Source organism: Syngnathus leptorhynchus, chromosome 6 (genome assembly GCF_054491065.1).
Source record: "Syngnathus leptorhynchus isolate UIUO chromosome 6, UIUO_Slep, whole genome shotgun sequence".
Classification (NCBI taxonomy): domain Eukaryota; kingdom Metazoa; phylum Chordata; class Actinopteri; order Syngnathiformes; family Syngnathidae; genus Syngnathus; species Syngnathus leptorhynchus.
In genome coordinates, this window is record NC_141200.1 from 13,570,001 (window position 1) to 13,588,882 (window position 18,882).

At 39.3% G+C, this 18,882-nt stretch overlaps 2 protein-coding genes across 2 annotated transcripts in view; both read left to right on the forward strand.

Annotated features, from left to right (window-relative positions):
* cry2 (cryptochrome circadian regulator 2) overlaps positions 1-2,948 on the forward strand; it is a 17,691-nt gene extending 14,743 nt beyond the window's left edge. Inside the window, exon 12 of the mRNA XM_085913439.1 lies at positions 1-2,948. This exon is cut by the window's left edge and continues 144 nt beyond it. Within this exon, the coding sequence (XP_085769565.1) occupies positions 1-404 (404 nt within the window). The 3' untranslated portion in view covers positions 405-2,948.
* A 332-nt stretch (positions 2,949-3,280) lies between these two features.
* On the forward strand, positions 3,281-17,777 carry tango6 (transport and golgi organization 6 homolog (Drosophila)). Its single transcript, XM_085914112.1, has 18 exons — positions 3,281-3,482; positions 3,839-4,494; positions 4,694-4,810; positions 5,165-5,312; positions 5,398-5,501; positions 5,713-5,875; positions 6,517-6,584; positions 7,155-7,267; positions 8,695-8,871; positions 8,950-9,076; positions 9,512-9,718; positions 10,672-10,815; positions 11,949-12,443; positions 12,982-13,039; positions 13,178-13,336; positions 14,207-14,358; positions 14,508-14,621; positions 16,332-17,777. The coding sequence occupies exons 1-18, from the start codon at positions 3,431-3,433 to the stop codon at positions 16,506-16,508; spliced, it is 3,231 nt and encodes a 1,076-aa protein (XP_085770238.1). The 5' UTR covers positions 3,281-3,430; the 3' UTR covers positions 16,509-17,777.
* The last annotated feature ends 1,105 nt before the right edge of the window (positions 17,778-18,882 follow it).

Below are 18,882 nucleotides of genomic sequence, written 5' to 3' on the forward strand. Positions count from 1 at the left end.
TGCATCCTTCTCCAGCCATTACGTCATCAACATGTGCAGACCATTCATCAGGTGTAGATGATCCCGTTCCGCTAGTCTCAACACCAGCCCACAGCCCCTTATCAAAGTCCGAGACATGCACACCTTCCTCATTGTGTTCCACATTGCCCCCGTCTCCTAATCCATCTCCAGCCCAAACCCATACATCTTCTTTAGGACCAAGAAGAAAAAGCTTTACCCGTAAGGTACGCCGTGGCCAGAGGCAACGAGGACGACACGGCTGCCATGCAGTAGCCAGAGAGGGAGAGAGAAGGGGTGACGAGGAAGAGACGGAGCCAGGAGACAAGAATGAAAAGATGGAAGAGGGTATAGAGATGGAGGAAGAAAGAATGGAGGAGGAGACTTATGCAGGAAATCCACGATAAAACAGTACAATCAAACTATCATTGGTTTTACAAACATGTTAAAACAGTGATAAATTGCATTAGTGTTCCCTTTATTATTGCAGGAATTATTTTCCCGTAATAATGCCCGTAATAAGTGAAATCCACAACGTACAGGTTGATTTAAAATTATCTATAATAATAATAATACACTTGTTACACGCCACCACGAACGCAACTGTTTACCATCCGGCTTACAGGGCTCGACTGACTGACTCAACGGCACATTTGAATAACGTTCAGAGTTTCCAAGCAGAATGTTGTTCAGAGGGGCTTTTCATTTATTCAAGGTGCGCCAAAGATGCGGTGCTTCACAACACATCGCGGGTATGAATGGGTGAGTGAATGATTAAATGTGAGACTTTGCAACGCACATTGAACACCTTGGTGTCAATAAAAGCACTAGATAAGTGCATTCCATTTGCTGATTACCATTTCTACGCTGTAAAATAAATAAATTAATAAAAGTATGATACACTAACACCCCCAGAAAAATATCTGCAAAACAGCGAGGGGAATACTGTATTCTATTTTGGAGATGTAGCTCCAAATCCCAGTCTCTCGCTATACATATAAATTGTTTTATTTTGCCAACATCTGAATGTTGCAAATAGTCTGGAAACATAATTTGTATTTGTTTTCTTTTATTTATTTTCTTTACAACTTTCCAAAAAAAGTAGCATCTGAACATCTCTTCTGGAAAACTGGACGGTTAAACCGAATTAGATGATTTTGTGGTGTTTCAGAAAATATGCACTCAATTACAACATTAAAGATACAAGTTTTAATCAAATTAGGCCAATTGAATAACTATACCCTAAATTCTGCCTTTTAAATTTTCTGGACTGTATAAATGTCAGTTTTGATTGACACTGATATTTGCTAATATCACATTTTTTTTGATGATTTTATTTTTGCAATTGTGTAGTGCTTCATAATTTTGTAGATAAATAAGGTAATCAAAATCTTATTCATCATCCTCCACAAACTTAACATAACTCTTGATAAACCAACATTTATCTTTGTAAAAACAGCTTTACTTAAATGCTTCCTGTGTTAACTCATCTCTTTGTGCAGGTTTGCCTAATTCAATCTGTCGAGTGTCTATAAACAGTACGTATCATGAAGTTGAAGCAGTACAGAACCAATGTACTTATATTTTGGTCTAAAGTAATGGGAGACTGCAGAGCAGATGTGCTTCTTGAAAATAAATGATCACTAGTCATTTTAAATTGGAAAAAAAAACCCCCAAAACAAATTATGGTAATTGCAAATTGTCTTAAGCAATTTTAAGTGATGGGCACACAACAAACATGGAGCACCATATTGCATTGCAACTCGTGACTTCGCCTTGTTTAACAGTACAATCTGGCCTCGGTCATCTGTAGCACCTTCCTGCTTTCTCCTGCTTCTCAACATTTTCATTGAAACCAGATACAAGATCACCTGAAACGTCTGTGCTATTCAGCCCAAAGGGACAACATTTCTTAACTGACAAAAGATAAAGTAGTGTATTTTGACTTTATCTGTAATGCTATTTTATACTAAATAGAGTGTCAGATGTAACTTGCTCCCTTGGCTGCTTTGCAACTTGGTGATAAGTAACATTTAGGGGAATGGGAGAATGCAGACCCCAAAATGAAATGTATTGAACTTCCCATTACATTGTAGGGCCTTCAGTGTACAGTTTTTGGTGGTGCGCATGTATATAATGTATACTGACTATAAAGTGTCTGAAAGGTTCTGTGACTGGAAAGATAATATTTCCAATCCAAACTAGGAGTTTCTCCCCCTCCTTCAATGTGGGTCAGATTACAAACCAACCCGTCTACAAAGAGATCCTGCGGTGTTTGTTTTGTTCACTGCATGAGAAGAGATAGGATTTGTGGTAGAGCAATTCGTGGCTACAACCAAGCTCCTGACGATAGTCTCAGATGGTCACTGCAATGGCAAAAGTGCATGTGAAGCTCTAATTGACAAGAGACAGAATAAATCTGAAAAAAAATGAGATGCAATTCAAATCATTAAATAAAATAGCTTGCTTGCGCCGGGTTTTGATAATAACCATGCTGGCAGCCGCAAAGAACTGCCTGCTTAATCATATGTAAAGTATATACAAACATGAATAGACGGTCATGTGGGGAATGTTGATATCAGAGAAGAGAGATGGGAGCAAAGTGACCATTTGAGCAAAGCAGTTCATATGATGCTATGATAAAAATACATTTTACAAGTGCAAAGAAATATTTTTCTCACCGTACCGCAAGAATCCAGAAAGGATGTTTGATTCCAAAGTTTTATTAAAAGGGGAAACGTATAGTTTGGATTTATAATATCTTTGGTGACACCAGTCCTGGAATTTTTTTTTATGAAGTCTTGGAATAATGAAGTGCAGTCGAGTTTTAATACTTGCCATACTTTTCTTCTGGCAATTGATAATGCTGCTTGTATTTAATGAATGTAGAGAAAAGCCTGGGGTATTCTCCATGTATTTATCAGAGTTTGTACATAAAATATTTGAACCCATTCACTGTCTCTTTTACTTAGTCTTCATCATACAAAGGGTCACATCTACAATAAATGTATAATGTATAAGTTGTTGTTTCTTAAAAACAGTGGTCATCAACCTTTTGGAAACTGAGAGCTTAACTAATTGGTGTGAAGTTTGATACTTTTGAAAAAAACAAATGTTATTTTTAATTACCTTTCGCTTTATTATTTGTATTATTCGCTCTATTTTTTTTTTTTTTTCAAATTGACTTTCTAATAGCACAAAACATAAGTCACCCAAAATTGTCTGGTCATTTTACATTACAGTACAGAAGTAACATTGCTTGCTTGTGGAGTTTCTACTCTTTCTTCCTACCGTTCCTGAATGCAACACACTGCATTGTGACGTAAAATGTAAGCGCCAGTAACATGTTTTTAGCAAGTTGGCTAAAGATTACAAATAGACATGCCGTAAAATAAATAATTATTCACACGTTGAATATCCATTTGATGACAAAATGACTACGGCAATAATCTCGGCGTTGAATGTGCTTACGAAACCCGTTGGTGGTAAGTGGTTAACAATTTATCGCGGTTTTATCTCGTAACTGTCCAAATGTGGCAAGAGTTGTCCAAAACTATGAAATACTTCCAAATGGCGAAATGCATTTTCTCTGTGTATAACTTCAATTTTGATGTCCTTTAACTCGATGTAGTGGTCAAACTTGAGCCCTAGTGTCGTTTTTTTTAAGCCCAATTTATAATAAAACTGGACTCACTCATGATTCTGCACTTGACAAGTTATAGAGTCTGTGGTCGACAAGGAAGTAGGATTCGTATCGCTTTTATTATTCATTTTTAAATAAAGAGTCAAACAAATCTGCGTATCCAGATATGTATTGATAATGTATTGTTTTTGTCTGCAGAGGCATCCGGACATAATGCACAAACCTCAAAGGAGGAGGCGCTTTTGTTAGCATTGCGGGCGAACAGAGAAGTTCTCCTGGAGCAGCTGCACAGTGACCACAGTTTGCAGGAGGTGAAGGAACTGAGGAAGGATGTGATTGCTCAGGCAAACTGGTTCTTAAATGATACAGAGGATGTAATATGGAGCTTTGTCCAGGAGTGTCTCCTTCTGCTGCTCAGTTTATCACGCCACCTCTCTGCTGAACTCGAGCTTTTCAAGCAGACACCTGCTCCCTCTGCCAAACTATGCACCCCTGAGATGGCTCCTCCCTTACCACCAGACGTCCTCAGTTTCACTCAACAGAAAACAGTTGGGGCAGCTCTTCAGTTTGTGGTTTCTTTTGGCCTCTGCCCATTTTTGGCTCCAGGAGTAGGTGTGCCACTGGGTCACAGGTCTGCATTTGGCGCAATGGTGGAAAAAATGGTTAATCCTCATAGTGCTGTTAGAGCACCACACCAGCTTCTCACAACGACAACTATCTTGTTGCGTTTAGTGGAAGTGTCATCTCTTGCCACACTGGTGTTCACCCGACACCTGGGAGATGTGATGGCGGCGCTCTGTCAGCTTGGCTATCAGCCGCAGAAGTCCAAGACAAGCAGCACAAAGGATGTGCAGGTAGTGTATCCTCAAATTGGTTTATTTCTGCTGTCTGTTAATGGAATTCAATTCATGCCTCTCTGTCAAAGCCAATTAAACAATATCATCAACCAAGGCAACCTTTTTGAATGTTTTGGATTTATTAGAATGTATATTGTACTTGTGCAATTGTTTATTTGTCTGGTGTTGTCGGCTGAGATTTTTTTTTTCTCTATAGGAGTTCAGTGAAGAGGAACGTAGAAATAGTCGAGAGGCTCTCCAAAGTCTTCTGGTAAAAGTCTATCAGCCAGTTGTGATCAAGGAGCTCCTTATTTTACAAGGTGGAGCCAAACAGGTATGTTTCTTCTTTCTGTGTCTTGATCAAATAAAATTTAAACTGTGCGGTGGATGAGATTTGGGGTTCAATATGTGCCTTTTGATTGACACACAATCTCCTGCAGAGACAGACAGACAGATAGACAGATCGATACATAGATACATAGATAGATAAACATCTACCTGTTCAAGATGTACCCTGCCTTTTTTCCCCAAATCAGCCCACCCATGACCTCGATGAGACTATGCAGTATCAAACATGGAAAGATAAGAAAAGGAAAAAAAAATACAAACATGAAAGTGTTTGACCCAAATACAGTCGGACTGTAGAAAAGAGTCTGAATGTGCCGTCATCTTATGTCCCTCCGATTAGTCGGGTCCAGAAGGAAGGTCCAGTGGTTCCAGAAGCAGGGCAGCTCCTGGTTGGCTGAGGCGCCTTTGTGGTCAGTTACTATCTGAGCGTCTGATGCAACCAAATGGGGTCCAAGCTGTAGTTAGAGCCATCCTGCAAGGAGGAACAGGTAGGCAAATGGCAGATGATGAAGCCTAGAAACGTCAAACAAAAATGTCTTGTTAACCTCCTGTGATATTACTCATGTCCTCTAGGTGAGTCAGACTGGAAGAAATGTGACGGGATTGCCAAGATTCTCACAGCATGCCCGCAGCAGTCTGCTTCAGCCGACGCTTACTATGAGCAAGTCTGTTCTCAGGTCAGTTTACAAACACAAAGGTATAATAATGATGGGACTAAAAGAATGCCTCGTACAGAACCATCATGACAAGGCAAGGATTTGTATCGCACGTTTCATACACAAAAAGCACACTAATCAAGCTATAATTGTAATTGAACCCTTTACATCATTTTTCATAAATTATCTCGTCTAATTGCATGTAGTATTTCATTGGTTTGTATTGGTGTAGATCCTCGAGCTCCTGCACCTCAAAGACACGTTCACAGCCCAACAGTTTCAGTGTGTGGCCACCAGGACAGCTCTCTCCATCATACAAGACAAGACCAGTTTTGCTCAGTCCTACTTGTTGCTTCCTCTGTTGGGTCCTCTCTATCGCTGCATCACTGCTGCTGGTTAGTAACAATCACATTTCTGTATGCAATAGATTTCCTATTCAGCAAATGAAATATTTACTAAGTCTTGCATACGTATGGTTATGGCCAATGATGCCCAAAACGCGTTACTCAGACATTTAAAAAATGTGTATGTTTTCCAGTAATGACTAAGATGCATTCAATCGTAAAGAGAAATTCCCACCAGATTGTGTGATTGAAGAAGGTCCCCAAATGTTATGGATATTTTTATAAAGAATGTATATTATTGTACTTTATTTATCTTTATACTATATGTAGTGCTTTCACAATAAACTGAATGAATAAACATTGGCAAATGAATGTTTTATTAGAAGATAGATAGATAGATAGATAGATAGATAGATAGATAGATAGATAGATAGATAGATAGATAGATAGATAGATAGATAGATAGATAGATAGATAGATAGATAGATAGATAGATAGATAGATAGATAGATAGATAGATAGATAGATAGATAGACAGACAGACAGACAGACAGACAGACAGACAGACAGACAGACAGACAGACAGACAGACAGACAGACAGACAGACAGACAGACAGACAGAATATAAACAACTCAATTAGTTGTTGTTTTAATCAGGAAATGAAGTTCTGTATGGGTTTTTTTTCCCCAGATGACGTTCACGGCCAAGTTGCGGTGGAGGAATGGGAGATGACACAGTGTGTAGAGGACATTAACAAGGTGAGATCCTCTAAAAGTGGTCGCAATGGTGTTCATAAGAAGAAATGTTTTTGAATAGAAAAAAAGCAGGTTGTCTTTGATTTTTGATGGAGTTTGAGTTCTATGATACTGACAAACTATGCACACTCTCAGATATGCACGATAGTGGTGCGAAGCAGTCTCTTAAGTGCCGACAACTGTGATCTACCTGGACAGCTGAATATTAGCTGCCTGTAGAGTTCTGCTTACAATTCCATCTATACGTACTTTGGGCCCATAGTTACTCTCACTAAGCTATGCGGTAAATATTTGTATGAAAGAATGTTTTTAGGGCTTAAATGTAAAATAATAAAATGAAGAACCAGAACAAAAGAAGAAAACAATTTGGTACACTTAATCCCACTGGAAAGTGTGAAAACTAGTTTGTGTGCACTTTGTGACCACAAAATGCTATATTGTAGACTGTTATAAACCAAGGACACCCTGTGCATATCGAATATGTATGTATGTATGTATGAGTTTGTGGGGTTAAGCATTTTCTACTTCAATGTCATGTGTCTCTGTTTTTTTCAATGGATTTCTAATGGTCAGATTTGGGTTATGGGCAACAGTCCTTCGACTTGTCTTCTCGGCGCATTAGAAGAAGTGCTTCCAATTGTCTTCACACTCTTCTGTTTCACCAGGCAGAATGTCTCCAACCTACGGTAGGCTTTTTTTTTTTTTGTCCAATATTGTTGGCTCGGGAACTGAATTGTGATGTTTCAAGTCCAGCTGCAGACCAAAGAAATGACAAACTAGTTGCTGGAGTGATGCCAATATCCATTCTGAGCACTGTTGATATAGGACCTTTTAAGCAAGGCACCAAACTCAGAACTCCTGTTCAGTGGGCACAACAGGGGAGTAAAAATTCTGGTTCAGCAATTTTAATTATTGAATAAATCAAATTGCAATTATAATTAAGTCATGGAACTCGATTGGTTGTTATTGGGAGTATTCAAAACTGCTTTTATACTCTGTCTTTTGGTGTTTATCATGCTACAACAAAGAGATATTCGCTAGTTGTTTAAAATACATTTTGAAAATAAGTTTCTTCTACAAAGAGGTTGCAATTCTCTGGCTGTATTCACACATTGTCTGCTACTTGGGTCCTGACCAGAGCTAGAAAATAAATAGAGTGTCACACATTATGTCACTGACATTTTTATTACCAATTTATAGAATGCATGACATGAAGTAAATCTGTGTTATGTGCACATTGGGTGCCTATTCCTTTAGAGTTCAGACTTTCTATTTATTTTAGCTATTGCTATTTTTCTCCTGTATCAGTGGAAAATGGCAAATATTTTATTTTAAAAGTGCCTTTGCATGGCAGCTTCAGCGCTCGCCATCAAGCCATGGTCCCAGACCGACAGAGACAGGTGGCCGAGAGGCAGCTCTTCTAATGCATTTACTTGTCTATACTGTTAAATATTTGATTCTTCTTTGCCAGTACTGTTCATTTTATCACCGATCCGTATTTTTGGCACGTGCAACATTCACATTTTAACTCCAGTGTTGGTTTCAGGTAACCCAAGTGGGACAATTATGAGCATACCGTCAAGTAGTTTTGAATTTTCACTCAAATAAATTAGGATTATTAGCCATCGATCCTATTTGCAAGGTAGGCGCAAACATCATTCTTTGTTTGATCTGCTGCCCTCTGGGAAGAGGTACAGGAGCCTGCGCTCCCGCACCACCAGACTCACCAACAGCTTCATACTCCAGGCTGTTAGGATCCTGAACTCTCTCCGCCCTCGGCTGCATAACGTCCTGACCTTTTGGGCCGTGTTGGCTGCCTTGCACTACTCTCGCGCTATATTCTGCTTGTCTGCTGTATGCACACTTGCTCCGTTTTTGCTCCTCTTATTTGTTTGTTTATATATATTTATTCGTCACTCTTGTCTATTCATTGTATGTGCCTTCTTGATTTTACTTTTTGTGTTGTTGTTTTGGATGTTTTGTTATATGTGTTGTCACCGCAATTTCGATCTCTTTATGTGTCTTGGCATGTGAAGTGATTGACAATAAAGCTGACTTTGACATCATTGCTTTTTATAGACTTAGGTTGAAGTGTGCTCTTTCTGCTCCACAGAGGCCCGTGTCAGGATATTTTGCTGTGGTATCTGAGCCATGCTGAGACCTCTGCGGTCCCGTCACTCCTCAGGCAGCTCTCAGGTTTGCAGGATCAGAAGAATGATGTAGCAACAGGCTTTCATTTCACCCCTGGCAGCAATGGTGGAGTTCAACTTAGCCGCAGAGAAGGCTGCAGGTGACGGATCCAGTTCAATGATGGTCTTTGCGAAAGAGCTCTATAATAGAATAATTTTTCCCATGGTTCGTCTCCCAGTGATGAGGATGATGCTCTGTATGAAAAGCTGTCAGGGGAACAGTGGAGGTTGGAATGTCTGATGCACTTGCTGGCTGAACTCAAAGACAGTGATGTGCCTGGAGATTTCTTCCTTGACCTGCTGCACGTGAGCAATCTAATTATTAATTTAAAAAAAAAAAAAAAAAAATGTTTTTGTCATTTGCCCATCTTAGTCAAGCTGTGACTACAAATCAAATCCTATTGGCAAAATCAGGGATAACTGTATTGTATCACACAAGACGGGAGATTCTGTACATTAACAAGCCACACAACCGTAAGGTCAATGGTTTTTACTGCTAATACCGTTTAGGTCACTGATGTAGAAGGAACCACGAAGAAAAGGTTAACCGACTGGTGGCAGTGATGTTTCAAAAGAATTTCAGCATGTTGTCTCTGATTTGCATTGGGAGCCTTCTCAAATGAAATGTTCAGGATGTCCAATGCAGGTCGTCAGATAATATTTATATTCCTTTATGATTGCAGGCCGTCAGCTACTTGTGTGGCAGTACATTTTGAAAACATTTCTTTGGGGTTTCCGCAGGAGCTAACAAGCTGGGCGGCAGTGGCAGCAGAAGAAGAGGAGAAAGATGGACAGCAATTGGACATAGCTTCCATGACTCTCTTGGAGTTGGAGCAGCAGCAACAGGGTTGTGTTGCAAGGCAAAGCCACACATTGGCTTTGCTTCACTTGTTGGCCGTAATGGTGGAGTCCCTTCAGCATACTGTTGTGCTGAGAAAAAACATACAGGTTTGTGAAGAATGTGCATTCCAACTTTCTAGAATGCTGAAAAATCCAAGTTATTCTGACATGTTATGATTCCTGCTCATTAATTTTTCATTACAAAGATTTTTTGTTTGCTTTGAAGCCTTTATAGCCTTCACATGTAATTTCTTCCAACATTTTCATTGTAATAGCCTAACTCCAGATTATCCCTGCTGTGGAGTGCCAGCACAATCCTGTGGAATCCCAAGAAATGCAACTACATGCAGGCTCACCATTCTGGAGCCATATCATGACATAAGCAATTTAAGTTATGTCAATTAGACTTTACACAGATCTGATCGGATGGGCAGATAGTCCGCATTTAATGCAAGATCGGTGAAAGCTTGTTACGTTCTGATTTGCATATTGATCCATGACGTTATTGATCACATTCGTGAAATAAGACATTACAGCAAACATCTGGTTCACTCAAGGGATGTTCTGTGCTGCAGTTATTAATCCAAGGCTTTGCGTCATATGCAGTCAGATATTTTTCTCTTCTCCCCCATCAAAATCTATTACATTTATTTATTTTTTTGAGTGGGGGGAGGGACGTTCTTGTTTGGCTAAGTCTAAGCGCAAGATAATGAAAGCAGGCCATGTTTAGTCATGCTGTTGAAAAAAAATAGTTGTTCATGTTCAGTTGAAGCAGATTAAGGAAAGAGGTATTACAGTTTCGATAATGCATTTGTGATAAGTACAATAAATATTTGTCTGGCTGGAAATGTAGGGCTAACACGTTGCCTGACTGATTACAAAATGACTCCTACGTTGGCATTACATTGCGGAATAAATAATAATACATTTTCTCCCACAAACCTTTGGTACTAACGGTATTAAACTAGTCATTGCTGTTATATTTTCCACAATGCTGTGGTTAACTAAGAGGTTGAATTTTTCCCAAAACAATGTTTGATTTCATTCTGTCTTCTCTCCAGGTGGTTGATTTTATTGACTCACTGCTTCAGAGGGCATGCATTGTTCTGGAGAAGGCAAATGATGGTATTATTGAAAACCCAATAGAAAACCAAACGCTGAGCATGGGGATGGGCCTGGTGGCAACTCTGCTCTCTGGACCCCAGGTACTCAATTCTACAAAATACTGTCTACCATATATATATTTTTTATATATATATATATATATATATATATATATATATATATATATATATATATATATATATATATATATATATATATATATGTGTATATATATATATATATATGTGTATATATGTATGTATATATGTATGTATATATGTATGTATATATGTATGTATGTGTATATATATATATATATGTTCTGTATATATATGTTCTGTATATATATATATATATATATATATATATATATATATATATATATATATATATATATATATATATATATATATATATATATGAAATTGAACTGAAGTGACTTATGTTTTGTTTAAACATATACAGTGATCCCTCATTTATCATGGGAGATGTGTTCCCGAACCACCTGCGAAAAACAAAATCTGCGAAGTAGAAACAGTATGTGTATTTAGAAATATAAACACCATTGTGTTGAAATTTCCAACACGTGGTGTTTCTTATTGACCACTAGTCATTTAGGAAAGTGTTTTTTTTCCCCCTTGCCAAGCGATGCAAAGTGTCTACCTTCAGAATTACCACACACCACTAACCCGGGAGATATCATGCATAGCGAAACCAAAGTGAGTCATGATTGCGCATCAATCTTCTGTTGCATTGTGGTCCTATACACAATATTAAAGCTTTTTAAACCCTCCTCAATACTTTTACGCTACATGAACGTTTCTCATTCTCTTAATAACTATTCCCCACACTGTTCTGTGTATGTATTGTACCTTTACAGTAAATAAAAGCACAAACACGTGATATTGTCACTTGCCGACTCCTTCTGCACCGGTTGGTGCTTCTTCTCTCGCACATGTCCGGCTGCCGCCTCCTGTGCTTTAAGTCAGTCACGTCTGCAGTGACGCACATTGCTCAGAGGCGCACCCCACACTATCAGCGTGTATTTAAACGCCGTTTTTCCGTCACTTATAAACACGCGAAGTAGCGCCTCCGCGATAGGTGAAGCGCGAAGTGGCGAGGGATCACTGTATGTATTTGTATCTGGCGTACTCGACCAGCATCTATAATAGGAAGTGATAACATATTGCAAGTGACCTTGCCTAACCGCTTCAATTTCCTATGACATCCACAGCTTACTGTTGACGTCTACTCGTCAATGTCAAGACTGCTCCGGCCACTCGAAACGCTTTCTCAGCAACACCCAGAGGTGTTCATCCAGGAACTGGCTTCAAATTTAAGAGCAATCATTGCCACTCACGGTGCCTACCGACCAGATAACCTTGCTACCGGTGCCTTCCCAGGCTCCAAAGACTGTCATGTGTCACCCAATGACAACAATCTGCCTTCAAAGAGAAAAAATAAGATTGAAACTAAAACAACACAGACTTGTCCTCCATCACCTCTGTCTCTCAACAACACGCTTAAACAATCCCATATCAAACAATCAACGTCCTCTGAGGGCTCTTTGGCAGGTGAAACTTCACGTTCCTCTAAGGCCTTTTCTGATTGGCTACTCGAGGCGTGTCACCCTGATGTTCCAACCAGAGCATTTGCCCTGAGGACCTTGACCCAAATGGTGCGATCCAAAGACCAAGAAACTGTACAAGCCCAGGAGAAAGTCCTAACTGTAAGTTGTTCTTGATTTTTAGTCAATGCAATGACTACATTTTGAACACAAGGGACAGCAGAGTGTGTGTTGGGCGCTGCAGGTTTTTACAGCATCTTGTAGCACAATTGCTTGTATGCGCGTGTATTGTGTCATGGACGAACACTTGAACCAGTTCTTCCATGGCAACACTGGTGATGTCTTGGGACTTGTTAGTTGGGCTCGGCATAAAAAGATCAAGAACTACTTTCATATTCTCTTTAATCGATGTTCCCTCCCTGTCATATTGGACATCCATTAACCATCTATCTGGACAGCAGGACCTCGCCATATTGATTTTTTTTTTTTGTATTTGTGTCATTTTATGACTGTTTTTCTATATCCCGTTATACCGTCCTGGGGCTACATTTTGAATTATTCCCTTTGTAGTCCTGTTGTTCTATACCAGTTTTGATCATCTTTGATTTAGATGTCTGTCTTACTGTAAGTTCAACTACAACTGTGTACATCATCTTCTGTTTTGTGGTAATTACTAAAGCAGTTGATCTGTTTTCCCCAGCTCTTCCTTGAAAACCTGGAGCATGAGGACTCCTTTGTCTACCTGTCAGCCATTCAAGGTACTAATGTAATCTAACGATCTGGCTGTAAATGTAATATTCTGTCAATTGTGAACTGCTTACAAAGTTATAGCAATGGAGAAGCCTTTGAGTGCCGCTAATTCCTGATACAAAGACTTTACTGTATACTGTCTGCAGGACTTGCTTCATTGGCTGATTTCTATCCTGAGAGAATTCTGGAAAGGCTCTTGAAAGACTTTCAACATGGTTCCTCACTCTCTACATCCAATAAAGGTCACTCTTTGGAGTTTCGCCTTAAAATGGGTGAAGTCCTAATGAGGGCAAGCAGAGCTATGGGTGAGCATTATCGTGTCATTATCCCTTTTCTGAATCATTGTTTCACAACCGTTAATGTTATTATTATGGATTAATGAAGTCAGCACGGTTGCATGTCCGCTTTACAACTCAGAGATTTAAGTTTTGAATCCCACCTCCAACATTCTTTTACGGAAGACATGTTGCTGTCTCATCACTGTGCTTGTCATTGTTTTCTCTTGGTACACCTGCTTCCTCCTATTCCCACAAAACGTGAATGTGAGCATTCACAGTTGTTTTTTATCTACTTTTATATGGCCTGCAATTTGCTGGCGACCAGGCTCCGGTGCCCCAAGTTCATCTGATATTTAGGCTCTAGCTCAGCCTTGCCCCCTGTATCCATGTATGGATGATTTATTGTTATATAACATTCATACTCTTGGTAAAATCTTATTTTCTGAGGCTACGTTCAGTACAGTGTCATTAAACAATGTTTCGAATATATGTTAGTCCAGAGGCATACTGCATTTCATTCATTTTGTGGGTAGACAATATTCACTCCAGAACCTACGATGTTGTCATGTTTTTAATGCAGAACTCTCCAGAAGTGGCCTGATGGCTAAAAATTCGGTTCAGCTCCCTACCCTTTTTTGGTTTTGCTGCTTTTCGCCGAGAGAGTCTCTCTCTTTTTTTTTTTGCCTTGAGGTTGGCTGGGACTTTTAGTTGATTCAGCACCCTTTACAAACATTATACAGACAATAGACTGAGATATGGAGTTTGAAAATAGCTGAACTTGTTTCTAGTATTGTGATTTGGGATGAGCTGTGAATGTTCACAAGTTTGCATGGAATATGTTTGAGGCAGTGTTAAAGGTGATCTCCTTCGAACCCCCCCCCCCCTCCGCTGCTGCAGGAGAGTTGGCACCCCACATCGGTCGTCCCCTGCTGTCGGTGTTCTTGAGAGGAACCAGAGACTCTGACCAAAGCATCCGTGCCAGCAGTCTCTCTAATCTGGGAGAACTGTGCCAGAGACTGGACTATGCACTGGGTCCGCTGGCTCAGGAGGCAAGTAGAAACAACAAATGACTACCATAGCTTTCAACATTATTACAAATGCTTCCACAGTGACACGATACAAACAGTAAAATTGATTATTTTCATCATGAAGCTATTGTTGATCAGCACAGTGATGTGTCCCGCTTGTGTTTTTCCAGATGAGCTCCTGTCTTACTGCCCTGATAAAGACAGAGAAAGAAGCAGAGGTGAGGAGAGCTGCTGTTCACGTTATCGCCCTACTGCTCCGAGGCCTCAGTGACAAAACCACCCAGGTACAAACACATACAGCAAATTTTCTGATGCAAACAGTTGACTGCATTCCCTCCAAGTAAAATGGGCCTATTTTTAAAATTCTGTCAGGAACATTGCAGTGGGACTACACGCAGTGTTTTATATACAATATGTAGATTTAATATTAATGCTTCCAAAAATTTGATGAAAATTTGACTGGGGGAAAGAACCATTCTTTGATACCATGGCAGGAAATCATTAGAAGCTCCATATGTTTTATAGAGGTTATTTTGACACCTTCAGGTACCCCAGGAGGCCACTCTTCTCACTCCACATAGCTTATGCAATTTTGACATCACCAGGAACAGAAAGAGAGTGATGTAAGGGTGGTGTTTTGAAGAGTGAGAACCTGTCACAGTGACACATCCTTTCATTTAGCAACTGTGTCCCTGCTGTGGCCACTGGGAATGTTTGACTTAATGTCAGCTTCTCACCAAGCACAGGACACACAGGGACCCTCCCGTCACATTTAACAATCAAGCAATTTCTCACTGTTGATAATTTGCTTTTTCACAGGTGTTATTCTTAACACCTTATAATAATGTGAACCCTCTTCGCAAATTTTGGGGTAGGGGGACTTTCCCTTCATTATTTGCTGACAAAACTCTCCTGTCTGCTTTTTTGTGCTCACGCTAAAGCCACCTTGTGGTATTCTTGTTGACCTATGTTGAAGTAAGGGGAGGAGGTTCATTTATCCTATCCCTAGTTCATTGTACTGTTTTTCAAAGATAACTTGAGGTTAGAAAATACAAACGTTTCTGTGTGTTTATAATGTATATACAATACGATACATCTATTTTCTATGCCCAGTCAATCAAATGAAAATGTACACTCACATTTACATATATGGTCAATTGACTCTTCTTGAAAGGGGAAGAAGAGAAAAATGTTCTTTACAATAACATGTTCAGTGCAACTCCATTAGCCTAAACATGGTATTCTGATTACTGTTGCATTTGTGGAATATGAACAAAGTAACAAAATTCACTTTTTAGGATTTTTTTGTAATTCATTTTCCACAAACACAATATTAATTAAAATACCGTATTAAAGCTAGTGGTGCGCAACGGAGAATCATATTATTGTCGTGAAAAAAAATTGACTTGACTCTTGAACAGAGTTTTCAATCAACCCAACATTACAGTCCATTTTTGGAACATGGGAGGAATTGGAGTAATCTGAAAAAAAAACAACCATCCAGGCTCAGAGAGAAGATGCAAACTGCACATACTCGAAAGGCTTTAGCTGAGATTTAAACCCAGTGACTCCTAAAATGCAAGGCAGCTGTACTAACCATTCCACTATGCTGGCCTTAGGTAATCATTGAATGAAGCAGCAGCATTCTATTCTTTATGATTCAATCAATGGTGGGTGCTCATCATGAAAACCTTCTTGTGATGCAACCCCCAACCCTTGACACCTCCACCCAAAGAAAGAAATGTGATGAGTGGTTCAGGTGGGGCTGCGGTGCTGTTCTCAAACCAGGCTCTGTCATTACTGAACAGCTGTACATGCTTTAATGATACCCGGTGACATGCGAACAGACGTCACAAAGGTCAGGCCAGGTGGTGACGCTCTTGTGGAGGGTGAAGGGTCATGTGAGGATTATCTCAGTGTGAAAAAGATTGTATGCTGGCGGCTTCAGTGTCACTTTACCAGTGTAACATCTAGCATTTCTCTGTGTCCATCAGGTCCTCAGCGATGTTCTGCTGGACCTGTACCGAGCTCTTAAGTGGGTTGTTCGATCTGACCCGGATGAGGTCGCCGTGGTTCATGCCCAGCTGGCTCTTGAGGAGCTGGACGACATTATGCGAAGCCTCATCTTCCCAAAACAAAAGCTGGAGAAGAAGATAGTTGTCTTGCCATAAAACTTGGATTTTTTTTTTTTTCTTCTTCCAGTATTACGTTTTCTTCCACCCCCCAACCCCCCCCCCCCCCCCCAAGCACAATGGGGGACTCTATGTGACATATTTAGGACCCCACAGAATCATTGTGCGTCAGATCACTTTTTTTTTTAAAAAAGGACTCAATCAATGGTGTCAATATATTCATCTGTGGTATATGTATACATCATGTTAAGTTTTACTAATCATGACTTGGCCTGAAAGACATTATAAAAAAAAAAAAAAAATCTTTTTTTTTTTTTTTTTTTTTTTTTTATACATTATGTACACTACCGTTCAAAAGTTTGGGGTCACTTAGAATTGTCCTTAAAAAAATATATTGCAATTTTTTCAATGAGGATAACGTTAAATTAATCAGGAATACACTCCATACATTGTTAATGTGGTACTAAATGACTATTCTAGCTGCAGATGTCTGGTTTTTAATGCTATATCTAGATAGGCCCATTTCTAGCAATCATCTCTCCAGTGTAATGGTCCATTGTGTTTGCCAATTGTGCTAGAAGCCTAATGGATGATTTAGAAAAGCCTTGTCTGTTCAAACCTTTGAATGGTAGTGTATAACTTGACTTCCTTTTTAGGAACTATGTATTATTTGGAATAGGGATTGAAAAATTCCCCAAACTTTGAATTATCCTTAGAACATTAATACTTAGTAGTTATTTGTAAAATTTAAGGTTTGTCACCATAAATCTCTTGGCTCATAGAGTTAGTAAAGTTAAACACCCTAAATAATCAATCCCCCCCAAAATAAAATGGTGTATAGTATCAAGTTTGTGTTACCGTGTGCTCATAACAAAACCAAATATTCATCATATGCGTAACACATTTTAAAAACTAAAACTAAATCAGCACAAGTTCCATGACTTATCCCTATTTAACATGGGACATTTCAAGCTGGATTTGAATACATTTCCCATGGAATGATTGAAGACACAGTATGTACCAGAAATGATCCACCTCACTTGACGTAAAGGACTACAAGAGAATTGATCTGCTTAACCGGCCGGCTTTGAGGGGCATCAACCCCCACTGTGTTTGTAACAAATCAATTCCTTTGTACAATATTGTAATTGGCCTTGTTTCTCCAACTGGATGCCGACTTTGTTTGAAAATCATGTAAGTAATCCATTAGAAATTACTTTTGGAGTATTGTCATACATTTAGACCAAATTAGAAGGTAGGGGTGGCTGGCTCTAAATAAATACACCCAAATGACCTTTGGGGTTTGAACAGGATCTGACTCAAGGCATTCCTTCTTTTGTCCTTCATCATGCCTCTCATCCCTCCAGCACAGTGCATGAAGCATGACCTCCCCCTCTTCCCCCTCAGAGGGCAAACATGGCAGACCAGCCTGGTTTCCATGGATATTCTCCTTAATACAGAGTCAAGGTATTGCAGTGGTGTGAGATGCTTCACAAATCTCTTTCAGTGTCCTGGTAGATTTAGGCCTCTCCAGGAATATCATGAAAGTGGCATCTTAATCAAAGATGTATTTATTCTGGGATTATATATTGTTCTGTGAAAACCAAATACAACATAGACTCCCTCCTTTCACCAAAGGGGCACGCAATGGAGGAGGGGGGTTGATTCTGATATTTTCCATTCATTTATAATCAACATTAGAACAAAAGTGGTCTAACAAAATGAAGCCTTTTCTCCCCAGTAGTCTCTTGATTTCATATTCAAAATGGTGCATCGCTGCCATCTATTGGTTGTTATGCATCAATAAAGTTGTTTCCAAACTTGAACTTTGCAGTGGGGAGTACCATCAGCTCCTCCTTTGTCATAGCAATTGACAAGTTTACACGTCAAAGGCAGTGAATGGATCAATCTGGGGTTTGGCTAAATAAGACTTTGTAACTTTTTATGGTTCCAATAATGCACAAAGCAATGTCCATAAATGCATCATTTGAGTAGTGTGGGAAAAAAAAATCCCCTTATTTAACATTGGTGACCTTTAAGAGAGGTTCTCCGTGAATGAACAAAATGTTGATGTAACTTTCCCCATTGCCAAATGTTGTACTCAGATGGTTACGAACAGGGAACGTTTTGCAGTTCAAGCAAGGATGTCTGAACTTTTTTTCTTTGTGGACTCCATAAGCTAAAGATGCAGGGACCATTAGAAACATATTTATTAAACATGACAAAACCAAGCCACCAAGTAAGTGATCATGTTTTGTTTTTCATTACTTCTGCTGCATCGCAGATTTTCATTTTCAAAGGTAATTTGGCAAATAGTTTCAAAATGTAGATGATTACAGTATCTTTCATCTGGAAGGATTTTACCTCACTTGTTTTTCCGCTATTTTATGATTTGATAAACCTTTACTATAGA

What these genes read in the sequence shown, in the direction of transcription:
- tango6 (XM_085914112.1), top strand. Translation starts at nt 3,431, where the DNA reads ATGACTACGGCAATAATCTCGGCGTTGAATGTGCTTACGAAACCCGTT. An exon ending in ATGAGCAAGTCTGTTCTCAG is followed by an intron (nt 5,502 to 5,712) that starts GTCAGTTTACAA and finishes GTATTGGTGTAG; the next exon opens with ATCCTCGAGCTCCTGCACCT. An exon ending in CAGAATGTCTCCAACCTACG is followed by an intron (nt 7,268 to 8,694) that starts GTAGGCTTTTTT and finishes TCTGCTCCACAG; the next exon opens with AGGCCCGTGTCAGGATATTT.